Source organism: Amblyomma americanum, chromosome 10 (genome assembly GCF_052857255.1).
Source record: "Amblyomma americanum isolate KBUSLIRL-KWMA chromosome 10, ASM5285725v1, whole genome shotgun sequence".
Lineage (NCBI taxonomy): Eukaryota > Metazoa > Arthropoda > Arachnida > Ixodida > Ixodidae > Amblyomma > Amblyomma americanum.
In genome coordinates, this window is record NC_135506.1 from 6,359,868 (window position 1) to 6,380,064 (window position 20,197).

Below are 20,197 nucleotides of genomic sequence, written 5' to 3' on the forward strand. Positions count from 1 at the left end.
GCACTGACTATCGTGTCCGAACAAGTGCCTCGGAAGAGCACGAAGCAGTCTGTCGCACATAGCCAAGGCCGCCAGTGCTGACAGGCCTGAAAAGGCAAAATAGGAAGTAGGCCGAGTTGCATATTGTTCATAATGATAAACAGACGAAAACTTGAAGACACAAGAAGAACGTAGTATAGGCTGCGTTCTCGCCACTCGAATATAAGCGAAAACTCGTTAGAGCAAAAGAAGCTTATCAGGTATCACCGCAAGCTAACAACAAACCATGACAGCCTTGAAATCATTGGAGATGGACAATTTCTTTCCTTGAGAGCGCTGTTGACGGTTTGTCGTACACTTTCTACAAGAGGGGATATACAATACTTCCATCACTAGCTTCCTTTTCATGGTGCTGCGAATGGCGAAAACAAGACGTCTGTTTTGTCAGAAATGGACTGCAATCTTAGCATGCGCTGCAATGATCACTGGAAAAAGAATGCTGTTCCTAATATCTTAGTGCACTATCAAGCGAATGTTCGAGCAGCGCCCTCTTTGGCCGGTATATTAACAAAATGACCACACTCGAGGGGAATCTTACAAACATCACCGGACTGACAGCTCAAAAACTTCACTCGGTGTTACAGCCTGGTGACGCGACCCACGTTTTCAGTCTTCCTCTGAGCCACAGGGAATAATATGCCTATTGAAGGGAAGCAGAGAGCACCACCTTGGTGCCACATCTCTTGGCGACGTGTCAGTCATAAAGCTTGATAAATGGTGCGCGCATGGAACAGCTGCAGATTCCTTCGTCTTCGCATGCACTGAACTGGAAGATCCATCGTCCATGGCCCATTTCATTAACTTCTGACATGACAGGGCAATAACGGTGTTCGGACACTCTTCGGCTTCCGGTCTTGACAGTTTTGCGTAAAAAAATGCAACATGGTCAACTGAATTGATGCGGAGGGGTACGCGTTAGCACTGCGATTCCGGTTACGTCACCAACTTGAGTTGATGAACTCATTGCATTCACAGCTGTTGTGACCGGGCCTGAGGGAGGTGTGGAGCCGTCAAACGACGACTTCGTTGCATAGATTGCGCGACAGCGTTGCATCGAACGGCATCCGCAAGAGCTCGCATTGTGCGGAGCTCGTGGTTTGTGCACGCGTCGAACGCGCGCACAGAAATTTCGCCATCCTCCTCACCCGGTAACTCGCCGCCTCGCTACGTTTGTTTGGGTTGAAACCCAGGTACTTCGGCTACTGATTCGGAGTACCCGGGTTCGAACCCGGCCGTGGCAGCCGCGCTCCGATGGAGCCGAAACGCGCAAGGCACCCGTGTACTGTGAGCTCATCAAATTACGAATGTTGGTCCATATTGTCACGTAGTGGTGACGGCAGTCGAAGCAGCGATGAAGACGGACAAAAGGGTCTTCTAAAAGAAAACTGTTTATTGGGCTGGCTTGCACCCAAAATGGACTGAATCCCTCGGCGGCGGCGAAGCGACAAGCGTGCTCGGAGGTCGTCGAACAGAATGCCCGCCGCTGTCTCCCGTGCTCCATTTAAAGCTGATAGCGAACTTTCGAGATAAAGCGTGCAAAGTTACTAGAATATTCCGGAACAACGTAGAATCAGCTCTGCCTGGCTGCGATCAATCGAGATAATTGTAGTCGCGTCTTGTGTCGCAAACAAGGCGATAAAGTTGTGTGGCAACAGATTTGAAGAATGAACAAACACTGCAAATGTTCGCGGCAATAAGACACCATGCGAATGCCACTGAGGCTCTGGACAGTTGAAGGGGCTCCGAATAAAGCTGCGGTATGCCTACGATGTTAAAGGACTCCGCTTCGCAAATATCCTCCAGCAAGAATATTTTAATGCGTTTTATGGAAGCTGAGTTATCTGTAGTGAAAATTTGAATTTACGCGCCATCTCCCTCTCTCCTTGCGGCACTTTTTGCACGCTGAAATCCCCACGCGGCTGTCGACACGCACGGGAGGAGGGGGCGGAGCTTCCGGCCGCAGCGGTAGAAGGTGCGTGACGTCAGAAATAGACGTCACGACGAAACCGATGAAAGCCCTTCGCGGCTGACGTAACGAGTGCTGCATGACGTAACGAGTTCGGATTCAGGCGAACGCTCGGCGCCTCACGTCGCCGCGAGGCGTGGAAGCGCGAATTTTTAAAAAAATATTGTAAAAGATCAGTTCGCTTTTGAAGTACTGTAAGCGGCATGAACTTTCGGTGGCCTGTACTCTCCATAATCCAAGCCTTTTATAAGTAACCTCAAACACCCTATTCAGGGACCCTTTAAGACACTTGTCTGTGTGCGTTTGACACGACGGTTTCCTTCGGCGCTGCCCACTCTCTGTGGGGACTTCCGTCCACTCATTTCTTTCTTTCTTTATTTTCACTTCAGATATTACAACACGTTTGCAAAGTGTACAGAAGGTGCCTACAGCACGTGCGCAACCATCGGCGAGTACACTTCGGATCCTTGGCCAGTCACGTATGGAAATGTCGTTTCTGCCTCCACCGGGTGTACTTCGTTGACGACATACTTTCCAACGCACTCTTTTCTATTGCACGCGAAAAGTGGCCGATGGAGTCGTTTCATTTTAGATATAAAGAAGCAGGACCGATGATGACGCAACCGCTGCATGAAAGATGGGAAGCAACTGAAAGACACAAGGGAGAGGGGTGCTCGAAAGCAAACCCATGAACACGAGTGTGAAAATCGGCATCGCGTCTGCAATATGACAAGTGCAGTCGTAGAGTTTCCTACAGTTACCTAGAAACGAAACTGCCTCTACGAGCGTTCGCACTTCCCGGGGATGCCGGGAAGTGCAACCTTCGGTTTCTGGCTTGGCTTGGATTTGTTCGAACACGCGGACTCAGTTGTACGACTGTTTATTTCCTCGAAGCATAGCTCCTGGACCTTTCTTGTTCCTTTCGATACGTATGCGCCTAATACCAAACCGTAACTTGAAATGAAGTTTGAAATTAAGTTAAGAAGCGATACACAACTAATTAAAAGAACCTGGTCAGCGCACCGTGGGGTGCAGTTGTGACGCAGCTATGATTCCTCATCAGAATACGCGTTTTCGGTCACACACTAATCGAGCCGAACACAAAAGGTCGCGGTTCCCGACATTCCCCTGGTGGGCGGAGCGCCCTTCGAGAAATTCTCATAGAACGGCTGCTTCTTTTCCATAAAGGTAATTTTGAGGAACTGCGTGAGGGCAGTGTTCGTAGTTTACAGGAATTCTTGACACCACTCCTTCAAGCACTGGTAGCAGTCTAACGCCTGCCTGCTGTTTGCACCGCTGATGTCTTTCAGCCAGGAGATGAAAACATCCTTGTTCTTCTTCATTACGAGGAACTGGCCCAAAACAACGTAGGCCTGAAACAGCAAGAAACAGTGGCGACGCCATTAATCTGCAGCACATACTGAGGCAGTATTGCAGCGCGTTAGCATTAGAAGCCGCATCGTGAACAAAAGCCAGCGTCCGTCATATGTGTGTGGGTGGGTATGTAGTGTTGTGACAGTGTTTAAGTAAATAAATAAAACATATCCATACTTACAGCCGCGAGCACAACTCGGACCCATGCCGACGCGAACAGATCAACACCGCTGCCCGCTGCTTTAGACCACTCGGTCATCCCCGCAGCTTCTCAATGCATGTGCTGAAACCGCCAGGCTCTCGCGCTGTGCTTATACCGCAAGCACTAGTTTGCGTAGCTGCGCACAGATGGCGCCACAAATCCCTCACAGATGGCGCCACAAATCCGCGACGCATGCGCTACTTTGCGTCTGGCAGATCTGGAAGGTGTCCGGAGCGCCAGTTGCGCTAGTGATTTGCTTATGTGGTGTGACAGTTAAGCTGCTTTGTGGAAGCATGGATCCAGGACCTTCTATTATGCATACCAGATGTAAAGCGGTGATAATGCTAACTCATTGCCATGTCACAATATAGACTGTGCGATCCAATAACTTTCTCATGGCACCTTTTCTCCGTCCATTATTTTGCCTTTCTACCGTCGATATCGTAACAACCACTTGTGTCGTCCGGGAAAGCATAGCTTGCTCGCTAGCTGGCCGGTTCTCGTGTCGAAGGTGGGCTTACCAATCGCAAATGGTTAACTTGATAGAGAAAAAGAATCGCCCGTATTTTGTCACGATTCTTTCCGCTTCTAAAAGGACACTGAGCATAACTCCATCCAGTTTTTGTTCCCAGTGAGAGCGAACCACGACGGACATGCCTTACATTGTCCAGGGATATGAATATGAGAAAGATTCAGGCCCCCATGTTGCATGGCACTGTTGACTTAGTCAGCTCGCGCCTGGACTGCAGCTGCCTTTGTGTTGCCCTTCGCTTGGCTTTGAGTGAATTACATCACCAGCAAACCACCCCGAACAACATTAACCGCACAAAAGGAAACCTGCCCCAGTAAATGCCCAGGGACTTCACTCTTCAACTCAGCGAAAAAAAGTCACTAGTGACCGCCTCCCCACAGTGCGACAACGTGACTAACAGCCTTAACCCTCCCCCCTTCCTCCCGCCACACCCGCCTTTCGCATCACAGCTTTCGTTTCTTGACCCCCTCCTCCCCTCCATACTTAAGGACGCTAGCTACTGCCCTGACGAAGGAGCCGAGTCGTCTTCGAAACGTTGGTTTAAAATTAAAGTTTTTGGTTGGAGATGTGCAGTTGATTAATCACCAGCTACCCTTGGGTATGAACACCCTTAAATCAGTCAATTTTATTTGGTTGCTCTTGCTGGCTATGCGAATGTTTGTTCGGTAGCAAATGACGTCCCAAACTGACTCAGGCTCTGAGGGACGCCTGTAGTAAAAGGCTTCGGATAATTTCGACCACCTGGGGTCTTTAGCGTGCACTGACACCGCACAGTAGACGAGCCTCTAGCATTTCTCCTCCATTGAAATTCGGCCGCCGGGATTGAACCCGCACCTTTGGGGTCAGCAGCTAAGCGCCATAACCACTAAGCCACCGCGGCGGCCCACCGAATACAAATGTAGTTGGAGCACAAATCTTATAACCCTGGCGCAGGAATGGGTTAATTGGAGATCGATGGGAGAGGCCTTCCTCCTGGTATGGACATATTTTGGCTGATGAAGATGATGATAGCGAATATAACAGCCGAGACACTGGCTTGTTTCTGCATTTAGCTAAAAGCTGTTCGTGTCTATATCGTATGCGTGTCTATATCGTATGCATGTCTATGTCGTATATCGTGTGCGTGTCTATATCGTCTTACCTTATCAAAGGATTTGTCTTTCAGCCGCTTTCCGAGGACGTCGCCAATGCCAGCGAGGTCTGTGACGTCCTTCTCTCCCATTGGCTCAGAATGAAGTTGCGGTGCTTCTGTGACGTCGACGACATGGTTGGCTATCCTGCAGGAGTGCATCAGAGAGAGGACCAGATAAAAAAACATTGCTCACTTCGGGCAGCCATTGATATCACGACACAGAGCTACGCACAGGAGAAGGCTCCAGACAAGAATTACGCGATAGCGTAACCACCATCCCCCCCCCCCCCACCCTTGAAAGGAAACACCGGCAATGTTACACACATGCCATCTGGCATGGGGACAAGAGCCACCTGCCAAGGCTTGTGCTCGGAAGAGCCAGCTGCGACCTGCCATGGCTGCCAGCTAGGTGGCAAAGTGGAGAAAGACAGTGAGAGAAAAATGTCCCTCTCCACTTCCAGAGAAGAAGAGGGAGGGACCATAAGGTGGCTGCCACGAGAAGAATCCTATCAACTGTTAAAGGTGCACTATAGAGGATTCTGAGCTCGTCCTTTTATCGCGGGAGCTCGATCTACAGGCTCCAAGAATTCTTACTTGACTTCGCGAATTGTGGTCCTGTGCGGCCGATTTCCCTATTAAAACGGATTAAATGTCCCGGCTCCTGCCTTATTTCTTTACTGACCTCCAAGAGAGAGGAACGTCTGCCACGAGGAAACTTCAGAGTGAAAAGCAGATTCGAGACCATTAAACGCTTGCCTTCTCCTGAGAGTCATCGGGGTGCTATGATATGTTGCCTTTAGGTCAAAATCCTGGTCACCACAACCGCGCTTGACATGCAGCCAGCGGCGTCTTTCCTGTTCGTGGCGGTCTGCCCCTACAGTGCATAAAAAGCAGATTGGCTCGCGCGTGTCGTCGAAGAGATAACACAGGCGCAACGGAAACAGCTCGCCATTCTCCGAAGACTCCATGCCACCGCTGAGCCTCCACGCCGCTGCCTCCGGTCGCGACACCGGACGTAATCTTGGGCAACATATATCATGCACGGATGCATTCGTTCCGACGCAGTTTTGCGCCCTGCAGTCGGGGTAGCGACGCGTTCGAGCGTAACAGCAACGCAGGAAACAGGGACGCGAGCACTCACAGGCTGGCATCTATACATCTGCCAGAAGACGAATATATTACAGTTTCTTCTTTCACTCCCTCCTTCATCCCTTCCCTTACGGCGCGGTTCGGGTGTCCGCCGAGATGTGAGGCAGACACTGCGCCATTTCCTTCCCCAAAGCCAATTTTCATTTTCACCGAGAACCCGCCGCGGTGGCTCAGTGGTTAGGGCGCTCGACTACTGATCCGGAGTTCCCGGGTTCGAACCCGACCGCGGCTGCTGCGTTTTTATGGAGGAAAAACGCTAAGGCGCCCGTGTGCTGTGCGATGTCAGTGCACGTTAAAGATCCCCAGGTGGTCGAAATTATTCCGGAGCCCTCCACTACGGCACCTCCTTCTTCCTTCCTTCTTTCACTCCCTCCCTTATCCCTTCCCTTACGGCGCGGTTCAGGTGTCCAAAGATATATGAGACAGATACTGCGCCATTTCCTTTCCCCAAAAACCGACTATATAGTTCCCGGGTTCGAACCCGACCCCGGCGGCTGCGTTTTTATGGAGGAAAAACGCTAAGGCGCCCGTGTGCTGTGCTTGTCACTGCACGTCAAAGAACCCCAGGTGGTCGAAATTATTCCGGAGCCCTCCACTACGGCCCCTCTTTCACTCCCTCCTTTATCCCTTCCCTTACGGCGCGGTTCAGGTGTCCAACGATATATGAGACAGATACTGCGCCATTTCCTTTCCCCAGAAAACCAATTATTATTATTATTATTATTCACCAAGAAAATTTAGATCTTCCCGCCAGTCGATTCAAACTCGTGACATGATGACCAATAAAAAAGGTATCCTTGATAAATAGCAGGGTTGCCTAGCATCCGTGATTCGGGAAGGAATAATGTTATACGAAAATCTCCCATCCACTCGCGTGCCGCGTTTCCGCTTGTGTGTACGATTGTGGCGCCACCGCTGCCTCTTCGCGTTCTTTACCGCACGCTGGAATTTCATCGCCAGCTGAGGAGAGGGGGAAGGGCCCTGGACGATAGCTTCTCCAAGAATTTCACAGCGTACGAAGCAGCACCGTCGAGAAAAACATATATCCTTCGGCTGACGCGACGACACAACGCAAGAACGTGATAAGCTCAGCCTGGATGATAAGCAATTGGCAAAGTTGTTATTCTCTCTGTCCCTAACGCCGAAGACGCTGTTGCCGGGCGCTGCTGGCACGTCTTCCACATTCGCTTGGGCAGGAGGAGCTGACAAGTCGGCGCGTTTGAAAAGCAGCAGGAAAATTGAGCGAGCTCGCGGCACGGCGGCACTTTGGGGGACGCTACGCGGAGCGCGTCTGGCTACGTGCATCTGAGAGCACGGTGCAAAATGAAGAGAGTATAGTTTCTGACTTTCCCGAGCTATTTGAGCAGCAAGCGTCAGTGTTACTAGAAATATTTCAATACATGCCCCCCCCCCCCCCCCCCCCCAAAAAAAAAAAACATTTAGCGTAAATCTACGGCCCTGTCTAAAGTTATACTTTTACGTCAGATGCACAGCTTTGGAGTCGCAAAAGTTCGCTGCCGCAAAGTTAACACGTCGATCAACAGCCACAAAACCTGCACCGTTGACTTTCCCAGCAGCGACTGCATGCATAGATTCCGATACGCAAGGGTCTATCCCGGCTGAATTAAAAGACGACACAGAATACATAGCAGTAGTGAGCCAAATTACCTTTTCCGGTCTAGTTTAACCTCTGGAAGGTAAATTTCGACTTACATACATAGCCGGCATTTCCATTTATCCCAGACAAAGATCTGCATTAAAAATATCCGCGAGTTCGAACCTTGCAGCTGCGGGTTCTTGAAAGCGATACACACGGGAGACTGATGCCGTGTCCAGCTCAGACTATCCGCTCAACCCCGGGATAAAGAGATCAAGGGTACGAACCCTTCTGAGCACGCTTATACTCCTTGTCCTACCTGTAACATGCATGTGACGGCAGTTTGTGGCTTTCGGGGTATACGGCATATTATACGACGCGGACACCGGTGTCTCCGAAAAATGTCCCTCACACAACTGTCCGCGTGAAAATGGTATGGATAACTCCTAATAGATATTGAACACAATATGATTAGGGCGCTTAAGACAGGATATAAAAGAACCAAAGCAAGCGCTATAGACGTCGACTAAAATCTGCCTAAATTATAACTTTACCTTAAAATGCTCATTGTCTCACTACTTTGATATTCAAAACTTTAAAAATCTTACTTCAAACGTTTAGATTTCATAGCAAATAAAGAAAATGCAATGAGATTTACATTAAAAGCTGCCCGCATATCTACCGCCGGCTCTAATGCAGCGCTGACTTACGCGGACAACTGTTGTGCGACGCGTACTCACCACTGAGCAAGGACTCTCGCGAGAACACGGAGGAGTTCACGAACACGAGCTGCAACGTCCAGCGGACACTGAGCGAATGATGCCGGCGGCTCGTTTACTTTAACCGTTCCCTCTCCCCTGATACGTCACCAGTATGCGTATAAGCGCTTGCTCTTGACCTTGCGAAAGCAGTCCCCTCCAGCGCCACTCTGGGAGGTTTCGGAATAGCCTCGCAACGGCCTGTGAGTGAATCCTTTTGCGCGGGTTTTGTCGAGGCCCCAGCGGCACACAACTCGACGGAATCGAAGTGAGCAAAAGAGATACGGTATGACATCGGTGGGGTTCAACATCCCGAAGCTCGATGCGTTCTCGAAGAGCGACGCAGTAGTGGCCGGTCTTCCGGCGTAAGAAAATTTCGTGCTCAACCACCGCCGCCTGCTTCTTCGTTTATTCATTTCTTTTAACTGTCTTTCTTCTAATATTTCGGGTTTTGTTTTTCTGCTGTCTCAGCATTTATCATTTATTTTTGTTTTCTCCCATCTAACTACTAACTTGTACCATCTCGCCACACTTTCCTGTGGTGTCTACGTTACTTGTTTTTTTTTTTTAACGTTCTTGTCGCTGAAAACGTTTGTTGACCAAACTGAGCATGAACCCCGTGGTTGGAGTCCCTACTTTACGACTCTATTGTTGTTGTTTGATACATCTTTATTAAAATGAAGCGTTTTCTTCTCTTTGTATCCTGGCATGACAATGACTCGACGAATTCGACTTTGGGCTGGTTTCCCGTCCTGGTTCTCGACGAATGAGATGGGCAGACGCCCGTGTGCTGAGACTTTGGTTCGATTTATTAATCCGGAAGCCTCTGCCTGTTATACAGGGTGTTTCGTAGTGCCTCCCTTGGTTTCTAGCTGTCACCCAGACACTGAAGGTATACGCTTGCAGCGCCGCGCCATTCGAATTTTGTCAGAAAACTGCTCATCCGCGATTGCCATTGATGCGTACAGTGGTACTTTCATCTAACAGTATTAATCAGGCCCGGCCATGATTAATGTAAGCGTTTACGACGGTCGCGCTTACCTGTAGCTACATTCTCGAGCTCAATTGCAAAATTGTAGTTAAGTACCAAGTGGTGCCGCCCAGAAGTAGATGCCTTGTGTACCTCAGTTATTGAATTTGTAGCAGCTGAACAGCTGAAGAAAAGTAGAAGGAAAAAAAATGGTTGTGGTCTACTCCTTGCTACGTCCAGATTACGCCACTGCAGGAATACATGCGTGTTATTCAATGTTTTCAGCTCATGCATACGCGAGTAACTACGCAAGGACGGTTTTTACTAGAGAAACCATTATGCATTATTTTCGTTACGTCACTAGTAAGCATTGACGCGCAGCAGCAATGACGTAGCTAGTGCGACATGCCTGCATAGAATCCTTGCCTCTTCTCGGCAGCTCGGCACAGGCGTTGTTTTGTTTTTGTTTTTAACGCGAAAATATTAAATATGGCTCAACGGAAAAGAAACCCGTCGTCGGGATTGACCTGAAGCAGTGGTCCCAAAAATCTTGGATGACGTCACCATGATATTAAAAAAAACTAAAATTTCTTCCGAAGGCGCGGGCAATTGAACTTTCAGATTGCGAGGCGAACTCGCAACCCGTAGACCACAAAACCGCTTTGCCTTCTGGCGAGCAAATGTGAACCGAGTATAAGCGTTGCCTTGCGACTGTCTTTTAATGAGCAGTGTGTGTTTAGAAAGGAAGCGAGCAAATTTAAAAATAAATAAAAATTAAAAGAACCAAAGCTCCCGCATAAAAAGCACGTAAGTGGACGTAAGTGCCCTCCTTAATTTTAGTTTACTTTCGGGTCACGCGTTCTAGGTAAAGTCAGTCTGGCAGATGCAAGGAACAAGCGCGCTGACGTTGGCACAAGCATATTTATATATATTTTATCCGCGTGACAAAGCATCTAGACGCACAAAAAATGGACGGACATTCAGGTATTCTATGTGACGAACCTGCGTAAGCAGCGGTAATTTAATGAGATTAAAACGTTTACAAATGACGTTTTTTTTTTTTGGGGGGGGGGGGGAGTTTTTCCCAATTTTGCCGCACCCAAATGCCCGAGTTTGAATCATTTCGTGTGTGTATACACCCTACTGGCCGACCTCGATGTTGCCCTGATTTTCCCGACTTCAATCGTAGCAAAATTGTGGAGTGCGTTCCGCACACTGGATAGGCAGCGCGCCCAACCTGCTACCCTAGCAGGTAGCAGTTAAATTAACTGTTGATCGCGAAAGGTTGGTCACCCAATGAACTCTGCGGCCTGTATATTCTTCCCTGCGGGCAGGGCAATTGTTTTTTCTTAAGCTCAATCTAAGCTCTGTATATTCCCCCCAGAGTGACGTCACAACGGCAGTTTCCAACGCACGACATCATGCGATTGTCACGTGACTATTCTACCACCCTCTACCTACGAATCGAAAGGTCAAGTGCTGCGAAACCATGGTGGACCACACATGGTAAGGCCTAAAGCCACACTTGACCTCTGGCTCACTTGAAGGTCAGCCGACAGCCCACGGCGAAATCGGCTTTACCTATAGCGTGGTGAATCTTCAAAACAGTTAATGCCGACTAGCGTGCATAAAACAAGAAGAAAGCTCTGGAGCGAAGCAAGCAGCGCCGGTGCAATCAAGCTTTTTTGTGAGCCCAAAGCTGCCCAGCACAAGAAAGTAAAGAAAAATAGAGGATATGAAAGACAGAAACTGTGTAAAAAAAATCTTACGAACATCAGCATCACACTCTGTGCGGTCGGCATGAACACCTATTTGTACAACACAATGTAATAAAATGCGCACCACAACACCGATGCTGTTTGCCTACACACAGCAGTTCACATTGCACACAACAGGTGGCGTCACCAGGACTGACGCCATCTTCCGTTTTCGGAGTCGCCGTTCGCAGCATGCGGTGTGCGATGCAAACCGTCGTTGCGCACCTTGTGTGCGCACATGTCCAGCTTGTTTTAACCGCTGCTCCGACCTCGCGACCCAAAGGTCCTTGGTTGAGAGAGCTCGATAAGCAGCTTTAGCCAACGGAGTCCCACACTGAGGACACGAGCAAGACCGCCCCTAACCCCTTTTCATTGAATAAGCGTTTTCTACTACTACTATAACTGCTGCCTGTGTACGGACGTCGAGCATTTTTCAAGCAATGTAGACAGTGAAGTGGAAGAGAATGTACGGATAACATCCGTTATCTCTGCCTTTTTATATCTAGGAAGGGCACCTCGTAGATCAGGCATCATGTTTTCCACGGTGGCCAGCGTTGTTTTTTCATGTTGGTGCCATAGAAGCAAAGGAAGCCGAAGTGACGCCAGAGAGCACCACGCGGGCGCGCGCCACTGACCTCCAGAAGAAGCGGCCGAACGAGGACAACAGCGAGTGCTATGCTGGGTCTCGGCAGCCCCATGCCCTACCTGGGCCCCGTGCTATTGGCGGCGACGTGGTTGCTGTCCGCCTGCAGCGCCGTCGCAGGAGACGCAGCAGCGCCCGACCTGAACGCCGCCCAGCTGCGGCTTGTGGCCGACAGACTGAAGCTGGACCAGTGCCGGAGCCTCGTCGAGTCGCTCCGCTCTTCCGAGGACTACGCCCTGGATCACACGCCCGACGGTATGCTACACGCGCGCAGGCAGCGAGAACTGTGCAGAACGGGCAGGCGCAATCAAAGGGCGAGGACATTCCAAGGACTAGTCAGCTGGCCTAGAAGTCCATAAAGAAACTATTAACGCGAGACCGTTAAGGAGCTCGTGATGCTAAAAAGCCGGCGTTGCCAAAGCTGCCGCAGCTTCGTCGCGTAGTGCGGGAAAAACCTTGCGAAAGCTTTCCACTTTTCGCACAGGCCACAAGGAGCGCTGTGACTGAGTTCAGGCTTATGGGCTTATAGGGATTTAACGCCCCAAAGCGACTCAGGCTATGAGTGAGGCCGTAGTGAAGGGCTCCGGAAATTTCGACCACCTGGGGTTCTTTAACGTACACTGACATCGCACAGTACACGGGCCTCTCGAATTTCGCCTCTATTGAAATTCGACCGCCGCGGCCGGGATCGAACCCGCGTCTTTCGGGCCTGCAGCCGAGCGCCATAACCACTCAGCAGCGCTGTGAGTGAGTGTGACGTCATCGTTCGTCTTTGAGGAAGCGGAGTCGAAAGTTTTCATTGCGCACGGGGCCTCTGGAGCAGTGCGGAGCGATGCCGTCAGTGGATGGTATCAAGAGCGGGCGCAATGCTTGCTCCCGACACACGTGTGTGCTGCAGCCGGTATAACGTATAATAGTGCGGAGATTTCTTCTGAATCTGTGCCTTCCCTGGATGCTGATGTGCCATCTGCACCGATGGGTGCTCGACCACGAGGGAACCTATACCTATCACGTCTCACTCAAAAGGAAGAGCTTGCGCGCCTGCAAGTTTTTACTAAAGCAACCTTAATTTGAGTTCACTAACGTAAGCAGCCTTGCTCGTGACGAAGCTTAAATTGAAGTGAACAGCATCTCTCGGCTTCAAGTGTCGTTTAGTCGATGGACCTTGATTTCCTAGGCGAATCAGTGCTGCTTAATGGCTCCAGTGTGGTAACTACAGAAGGCTTAAAACAAACGAGGTACTTTCGTACCACAGCGCAAGACCTGTGATGAATGTTAAACGTGTCAAATGACCTGGTACACTCCCATAGTTATCACCGATGCTAAATTCGAGATGCCGACGGCTGATAGCGCTTCCCTTAACGTAGTTCCAGAGAAGGTGAAGGTCGCTGCGTTACCAGGAATCATATAATACCAGCTAAGCAACAAATCCATCACGACAACGGAGCTCTTTTCACCTCGTATTTTCCCTGGAGCTGCGAAAAATCCGCGCACAGCGCTTGCGCATACCCGCGAGCCCCGACGTCCTCCGTGGCGCCCTGCAGGCCACTCGGAGTCCAGCGCCCTGTCCTGCTACCGGTTGCTGGACCTGTGGAACCGGCGGCGGCCGGCCAACAGCACCTTCCACCAGCTGTTGGTGCGGCTTCAGGAGCTCGGGCATCGCGACCTGGCCGACGACCTGGCCCGAGTCGTCTACGGCGAGAAGGTGCTCGCCGTCAAGACCAACTTCCTCTCGGACCCGTTCAGGCAAGGATCCGTACTTCTTCGAACCGCAGGACTTTTTCTTTAGTGCGACAGTGTGCCTGCTGGCATCAGGCATTTACAAGTATAGCTACACACTGGACTCTCGAAGAAAGTCCAGTAACATCCGGTGGTGCGGCCCAAAAATCCCTTTTTCTATATCTGGTGGTGCGGAGCAGGTGTTTCTGCCGGATAGCACGCTAAGAGGGGCAGGTCCAAAGCGGGACTTGAGATTAAAGAGGCTGCAAGTAGCGCAGCATAGGAAGATAACAGCTGTATCTTACCGGTACTCACCTATGGGGCAGAAACGTGGAGGGTAACGAAAAGGGTTCAACTTGGACAGACTGGGTCACGGAACAAACACGGACTAATAAAATCTATAGTCGAAATCAAGAATAATAAATGGGTTTGGGCAGGGCATGCATGCAATATACTAAGACAGTATAAAAAGTAAAGCAGTACAGCCCGACGCATAGTAAACCGTCTCTCGTCGAATATTTATGCGCGACGCATAGCACTCCTTTATTTTTTACAACCGCTCCAACACGCGTTGAATGCATTTCCTCAAACAGTGCTAACCGTGCTATGTACGCCCCTGAGGATGTGCGGCGCCGCGGTCACAATAGCGCGCGTGAAGGTTCCTACTATGAGGACGACCCCTCACAGGCCGATTAATTCACTCTCCGCTGCTCCAGGAAGCTGAGCCCACACCAGGACCTGCGGGCCCGGAGCGAGCTGGTCGAGGCCTCTTCATCGCCGGACGAACACACCGGCCACGGCGAAGGGGACGAGCACGGGGCGGCAACCGTGGAGCTGGTGACGTTCGCGCTGGCGCTGTCGCTCATCATGCTGTTGGGCATGTTCATCTGCAACCGGCTCACCAGCCGATGCACCATCAAGCTGCCGCCGAGGAGCCTCCGAGAACACGTCGTGCGGGAGCGCGACTCGCGGGAGTCCACGCTCAGATTGCTGCCCGAGCAGGTGTGAGCACACGCCCCATGCTTCGGAGCGACCTCCGCGGTGTACAATAAGAAGGAAAAGGAGCCCCGTGCTGCAATGTGTGTTATCTCGTGAACGGTATTACACGAAGGCGGCATGTATTTACTCCACAGCAAAAAGGTTCAGGAACGCCGTGGAAGACGCATCTGGGTATTACAGTTATACTTGGGGACTCCTGGACTGCAGTACAAAGTTTCCGAGAGGTCGTCGGCAGCTTTTCGTAGGGAATGTTTAGCTTTCCTCCAAAAGTGCACCCAAGAAAAAAAAAGATCACCGCTTTTAAAGCATTCAAAACCTATGAAACTAAAGCAGTTGGGAAAAGGGGTGCTACTGTAACGATTCCACCCTGACTATGGGTGTGACAAGCATACTTCGAACCCTTTTGGGAGGGTGCGAATTATACAGTGTGTCCCAACTAGCATGGACCAAGACTTGAAAAAAAGACCTAAGCGTTCTTCAGAACTGAGATCGCTTGGATGTTAAGGTTTATCTAAAGTTACAGTACCATTTCTTTATCGTCCTACTTGAATAATCACTCGAGATAAATTAAAAATATAGCTTGAAACGTTCAGGCGTCAATAGGAAAGTTGAGGAGCTCCACAAATATTGCCCAACCCAGGCACTTCCAACGCGATTGCCTTAGCAAGGCCGTCTTTATTGGGGAAAAACGAAAGCCCGCGGAGTTTAAAAATACCACGTGACAGCGCGCTCCGTGCACCCTAATGCGCCGCGATTAGAGCGCTCTCATCCGTGATTTGTAAAAAACATCGCCAGCGCCGCGCATTCTCCTCGCTTACGAGAAAAGGCTTCTATCTTTGCTTGGCTCTGATGTTACCGGAGGCGGCTGGCGACACATCGTGCATTCTGCTAGCGTGATAGCGCAATTATCGCCGCAGAAACGGGAGCCGGCATTCTTTCAACTGCCACCCGAGCCCACTGGCGCTTATCTTGGAAGCAGCCACATGCAACGCGAAGCTCTGTCGTGTGCAGCACGAAAGGCGCGAAGCGAGCGATGTTTACAATGCACGAATGAGAGCGCTGCAACTGTGGCGGGATCGGGTGCGCTGTCATGTGGCTTTTAACTCCGCGGGCTTTCGCTTTTCCCGTATTAAAACGGCCACGCTAAGTCTATCTCGTTGTAAATGTCTGGGTTGTACAATATTTGTGGAGCTACACAAATTTCCTATTGACGCCTGAACATTTTAAGCTATATTTAAAAGGTTAATTTATCTCGAATAATTATTCAAGTAGCACGATAAAAAATGGTACTGTAAATTTAGATAAACCTCAACATCCACGCGGTTTCAGTTCTGAAGAACGCTTAGGTTTTTTTTTTTTTTTTCAAATCTTGGTCCAAGTTAGCTGGGACACCCTGTAGAGACGGAAATGCACCCTTGAGGGTGCAAATTTTCCAATAGTGATATTTATAGTTACGCCACGTATGCTTTAACTGCACCAACTCCAAAGAAGTCATCTAACACTCACGCCAATTCAAGTCGTCGCGACCACAATCGAAAGGTCCGAGGCGTAGGAAAACGAAGATGCTCTATTTGGGCCGGTGTTGGTTCGAATTTCGCTCGAGGAGCCGGGATGGGCAGTTCCTTCCTGCTAGACACCATTAATACAGAAAATTCGGCTTACCAGACTTGGCTTTTCGGCATCCGCCTCAGGTTTTTCGGACGTTTCGTCATTTTCTTCTACCCCCAATCTTTGGTCGGCGCTCCTTCTTCGTTGTGGCATGAATTTACTACCCGACCAGAAAACTATTTCGCCAAACCTTGTTCTACCGAGTTTTCCGACAGTGAGAGCTGAAAACATATGACGCTTAAAAAGGTACATAGTCCACCCAAATTTATTATTTTTACCCGCCGCGGTAGTTGTGGTGATGACGCTCGGCTACTCAGCCGAGGACACGGGTTCAATCATGGTCGCGGCGGCCGCGTTTCGAGAGACGAAACGCAAAAGGCGCCAGTGTGCTGTGCCGTGTCAGTGCACGCTTAAAGAACCCCAGGCGGTCGAAATTTCCGGAGCCCTCCATTACGGCTTCCCTCATAGTCCGAGTCGCTTCATGACGTTAAACCCTACATACGACCAAACTTAGGTTATGTTATGTTAGGCCCAGGCCGGGAGAATACTTTTACAGAATTTCTCCTCCCATGCGGTTCAGGCTTCACTTTCAGCAGCTGAACGATGCACGGCTGTGGCGTCACAAGTAGGTCTGAGATCATAAGAGACATACAGATAATACAATAGTAAATGACCGCAAGAAAATTGTTCTGCGTTGATAAGTGCCTGCTGAACTGACAAAGCCACTCAAAACCTCATAAGACTCCGGCAACATGCAAATATCAAGAGACAACACAAAACAGCAAGAAAACAATTATTCCGTTTTAATGGCATGACAGTTTGCCTCCATGTGACAGGTGCATAGACACTGTAGCCAACAACGATTTCATATAAATAAAATAGTGCTCTCTGCTTAAGTCTGATCATTAAGCAAGAACTGGCAGCACGGAGAGACATTTGTAGATGCTTTAACACTTACGACACACTGCACTCGCTGCAGGTGGCTCTCATTTAACAAGCGGGCCAAATGCATTTATATACAAGTGCTCGATACTGTGCTTTCACCCATCATGCAGCACTGGCCTCCTAAAAGCAAGTTGCGATTATAGTGTCCGGCACTACCAGACAGGCAGATGGTCGCTGACACACGGCTGTATGCCTAACAGGAAAAGTGTGGGCTGGTCAAAACTAGCTGCCGATAATGAGCCACCTGTGCCTGATCTCCTCCACCTGTTTCGACACAAAAGGTTCTCGCACGCGTACTTTTACTTCAAGCTTGCCACCACTGGGACGCTTGCTGTCGAAGACCTTGAAGAAAAGGAAAACGAGAAACAATTTCTCAGTTGTTTTCACCATAGCAAAGAATTCTGCAAGCACTAAATGGTACTAAAAGGCTACAATGAAGGTTACGAAGCAATGCATCTTTTGATATCAGAAGCAAACTTTCACTGTTCAAATATAATCCGACAGCAAGTAGCAGTCTTCCAGACAAACAAAATTAAACTGCTTTTTTTAAAACATTGTAGCTGTCAGCAAATATGGCTAAGAGCAACAATTATATGCCACTGTGTACTGTTTCTGGAACAATCGGTGATCACTGCTACAAGCACTAAGTCATAACTGCAAGTCACTGTAAGTTGAAGTCATTGCCTGGACTCCAAAGTGCCTTAACGACCATTCATTTCAAGTTGTTACCAAGAGTTCCAGGATAGTTTACGTGATGGCAAAAAGCCCCCCAAAAACAGTTATAGGAAGCACCACGCCACTCAATCATGTGGAACCAAAAACTGGTACATCCCGTCCCTGTAAACTACCTGTCCCTACTCCCCCTCTCCTGTAAATAGGCCTTTGTGCTACCTCCATTTAATAAAGATTACTCAACTCAACATGGCTAAGCCTTACATACCTTATCTTGAATTCAGCTACGACTATCACACAAATGCACAGGAAACTTTCAAAGTAAACAATGGTTCAACCTCATTTCTTTGCACACACATACTTCACGGGTTAAAAGAGAAGAAACTTACATCGTAGCTGTCATGAATCTCACATTTGTTTTCCAATTCTTCAAACTTGATAGAAGCCGTGCCTATCACAGCATCACTTCGCAAAAATCCCCTGTAAGGAAGGAAGATCGCAAAAATGTCCCACGTTAGCAATCATGCCATTAAGTGCTTGAAATCAAGAGAGATGGCAGTCGCACCTTTTTGCCCACACTTCACATTTGATGGGGTGTCGTTTCATGACCCTTGCAAGACTCCGTGACTTCCGGTTGACTTCAAACTTGAACGTCTCATTGAACTCTGCGAGGAGAAGGCATTTCTGCTAGTACAAACATGAGGTTCTGAACAAAAGGTGAACAGCTCAATGATCGTCAGATGAGTGTCCTGAAACAGTAGTCACCGTAAAGGGTGTTTCGCATAATAAGAGCCGAGTGTGAAGGAAAAACACAGCTACACACAGTAGGTCTGAAATTGAAGCAGCCCTGAGGAGCCATGAAAATTATAAATTACCTTAACCTGACTATTCAGGTCAAGTCCATGAACTAACTTCTAATACACTGGAGATACACGTATCATTTCAAACTGTACATCATAAAAATAACACTATATGTAATGACTTTCATGGCAGCAGCTTTACTCCGCGTTTTTAGCACCTGGGCCAAAGCATTCAAATATATACAGTGCTTAAAACTTGAAATGACTGACTTAGAAGCATGTTCTTTAAACATCCTTTCCATCCAAATTGCACACATCCATGTGCATGTCCACAATTTCATTCTCCTAGTCTTGTGTACTTCACTCAAAGCACAGAGAAAATGTTCGGGACACCTACTATATATCAGATGATTGATGCCATTCTTGCATTCCTTTTTTTTCATGGCTTCTACTGTTCTGAGAGATACTTATTTATTCTAAAATCTAATTAATTAGATCAGTGTGAGACAAAATATATGGATCCATTTGCTTTAGGAAACCACCAATAACACAGCAGTTTCAGTATACCCTCCACAGAGGTTAGCTGAAGTCACAGCATGTGTGAGAGTATAAAGTCTGGACTCCATGTACGCGAAAACTCACGCGAATGCAAAGGCGACGGCGGCAAGCGACGAGCGACGCCATCGCTCGAAGCAAAATGCATGTGTCGCTTGCCGTGTCGCTCGGATCTGCACCCACAGAAAATTTTGCTCGTCGTCCGGAAGTCCCCCAAGCGACTGGCCAATCAGAGCCCCCCAAAGCCGTTTCCGGTTTGTCTACGTTTTCTCACGGGTACATCTCATGAAACCAGCCCGTCATCTTGGTCATCGCCACCGTCGAGAAAATATTTGGTTTTGTAGCTGAGAGGCAGACCCGCATGATTTAAATAATTAAAGCAATCTACTTGTTGGGTGCGGAGGGCTAACAGCATTTGGAGCGGGCTACGCGAGCGGGCGTACTGCAGGGAGAGATGGGTGTCGAGCTGTGGGTACTGGCGCTCGATCCACCGTGCCGCTGCGCTCCAACTGTGCAGAAACACTCGCGGCGCGCATTCTCACTGGTAAATTATAGTTTGCTCACTTACAACCAGATTGCGGTGACAGTTTATGGGAGTGTTTTTATTAAGCCGGAGTGCACAGGCACCGATGGCTCAGTGGTTAGGGTGCTCGACTACTGATCCGGAGTTCCCGGGTTCGAACCCGACCGCGGCGGCTGCGTTTTTATGGAGGAAAAACGCTAAGGCGCCCGTGTGCTGTGCGATGTCAGTGCACGTTAAAGATCCCCAGGTGGTCGAAA

The 20,197-nt window shown here is 49.2% G+C and overlaps 2 protein-coding genes and 1 pseudogene across 6 annotated transcripts in view; 1 reads left to right on the plus strand and 2 right to left on the minus strand.

Moving 5' to 3' along the window:
- Window positions 1–2,320: 2,320 nt before the first annotated feature.
- LOC144107884 (barrier-to-autointegration factor-like) lies at window positions 2,321–5,379 on the minus strand (annotated as a pseudogene). Its single transcript, XR_013309425.1, has 2 exons — window positions 5,255–5,379; window positions 2,321–3,378 (listed from the first exon to the last, which is right to left on the minus strand). The product of XR_013309425.1 is annotated as a barrier-to-autointegration factor-like (transcript).
- Window positions 5,380–11,102: 5,723 nt separating this feature from the next.
- LOC144107881 (uncharacterized) lies at window positions 11,103–14,911 on the plus strand. Its single transcript, XM_077641104.1, has 3 exons — window positions 11,103–12,374; window positions 13,664–13,865; window positions 14,555–14,911. Exons 1-3 carry the CDS (start codon window positions 12,152–12,154, stop codon window positions 14,844–14,846), a joined length of 717 nt encoding a protein of 238 aa, XP_077497230.1. The 5' UTR covers window positions 11,103–12,151; the 3' UTR covers window positions 14,847–14,911.
- Window positions 14,912–17,226: 2,315 nt separating this feature from the next.
- l(2)gd1 (lethal (2) giant discs 1) overlaps window positions 17,227–20,197 on the minus strand; it is a 32,261-nt gene continuing 29,290 nt past the window's right edge. For all 4 annotated transcript variants that reach the window (XM_077640128.1, XM_077640127.1, XM_077640130.1 and 1 more), the window contains 3 exons: window positions 18,628–18,727; window positions 18,452–18,542; window positions 17,227–17,732 (listed from right to left, as the gene is read on the minus strand). In XM_077640128.1, coding sequence (XP_077496254.1) covers window positions 17,613–17,732; window positions 18,452–18,542; window positions 18,628–18,727 — 311 coding nt within the window. In that variant the 3' untranslated portion in view covers window positions 17,227–17,612. The remainder of the gene's footprint in view (window positions 17,733–18,451; window positions 18,543–18,627; window positions 18,728–20,197) is intronic.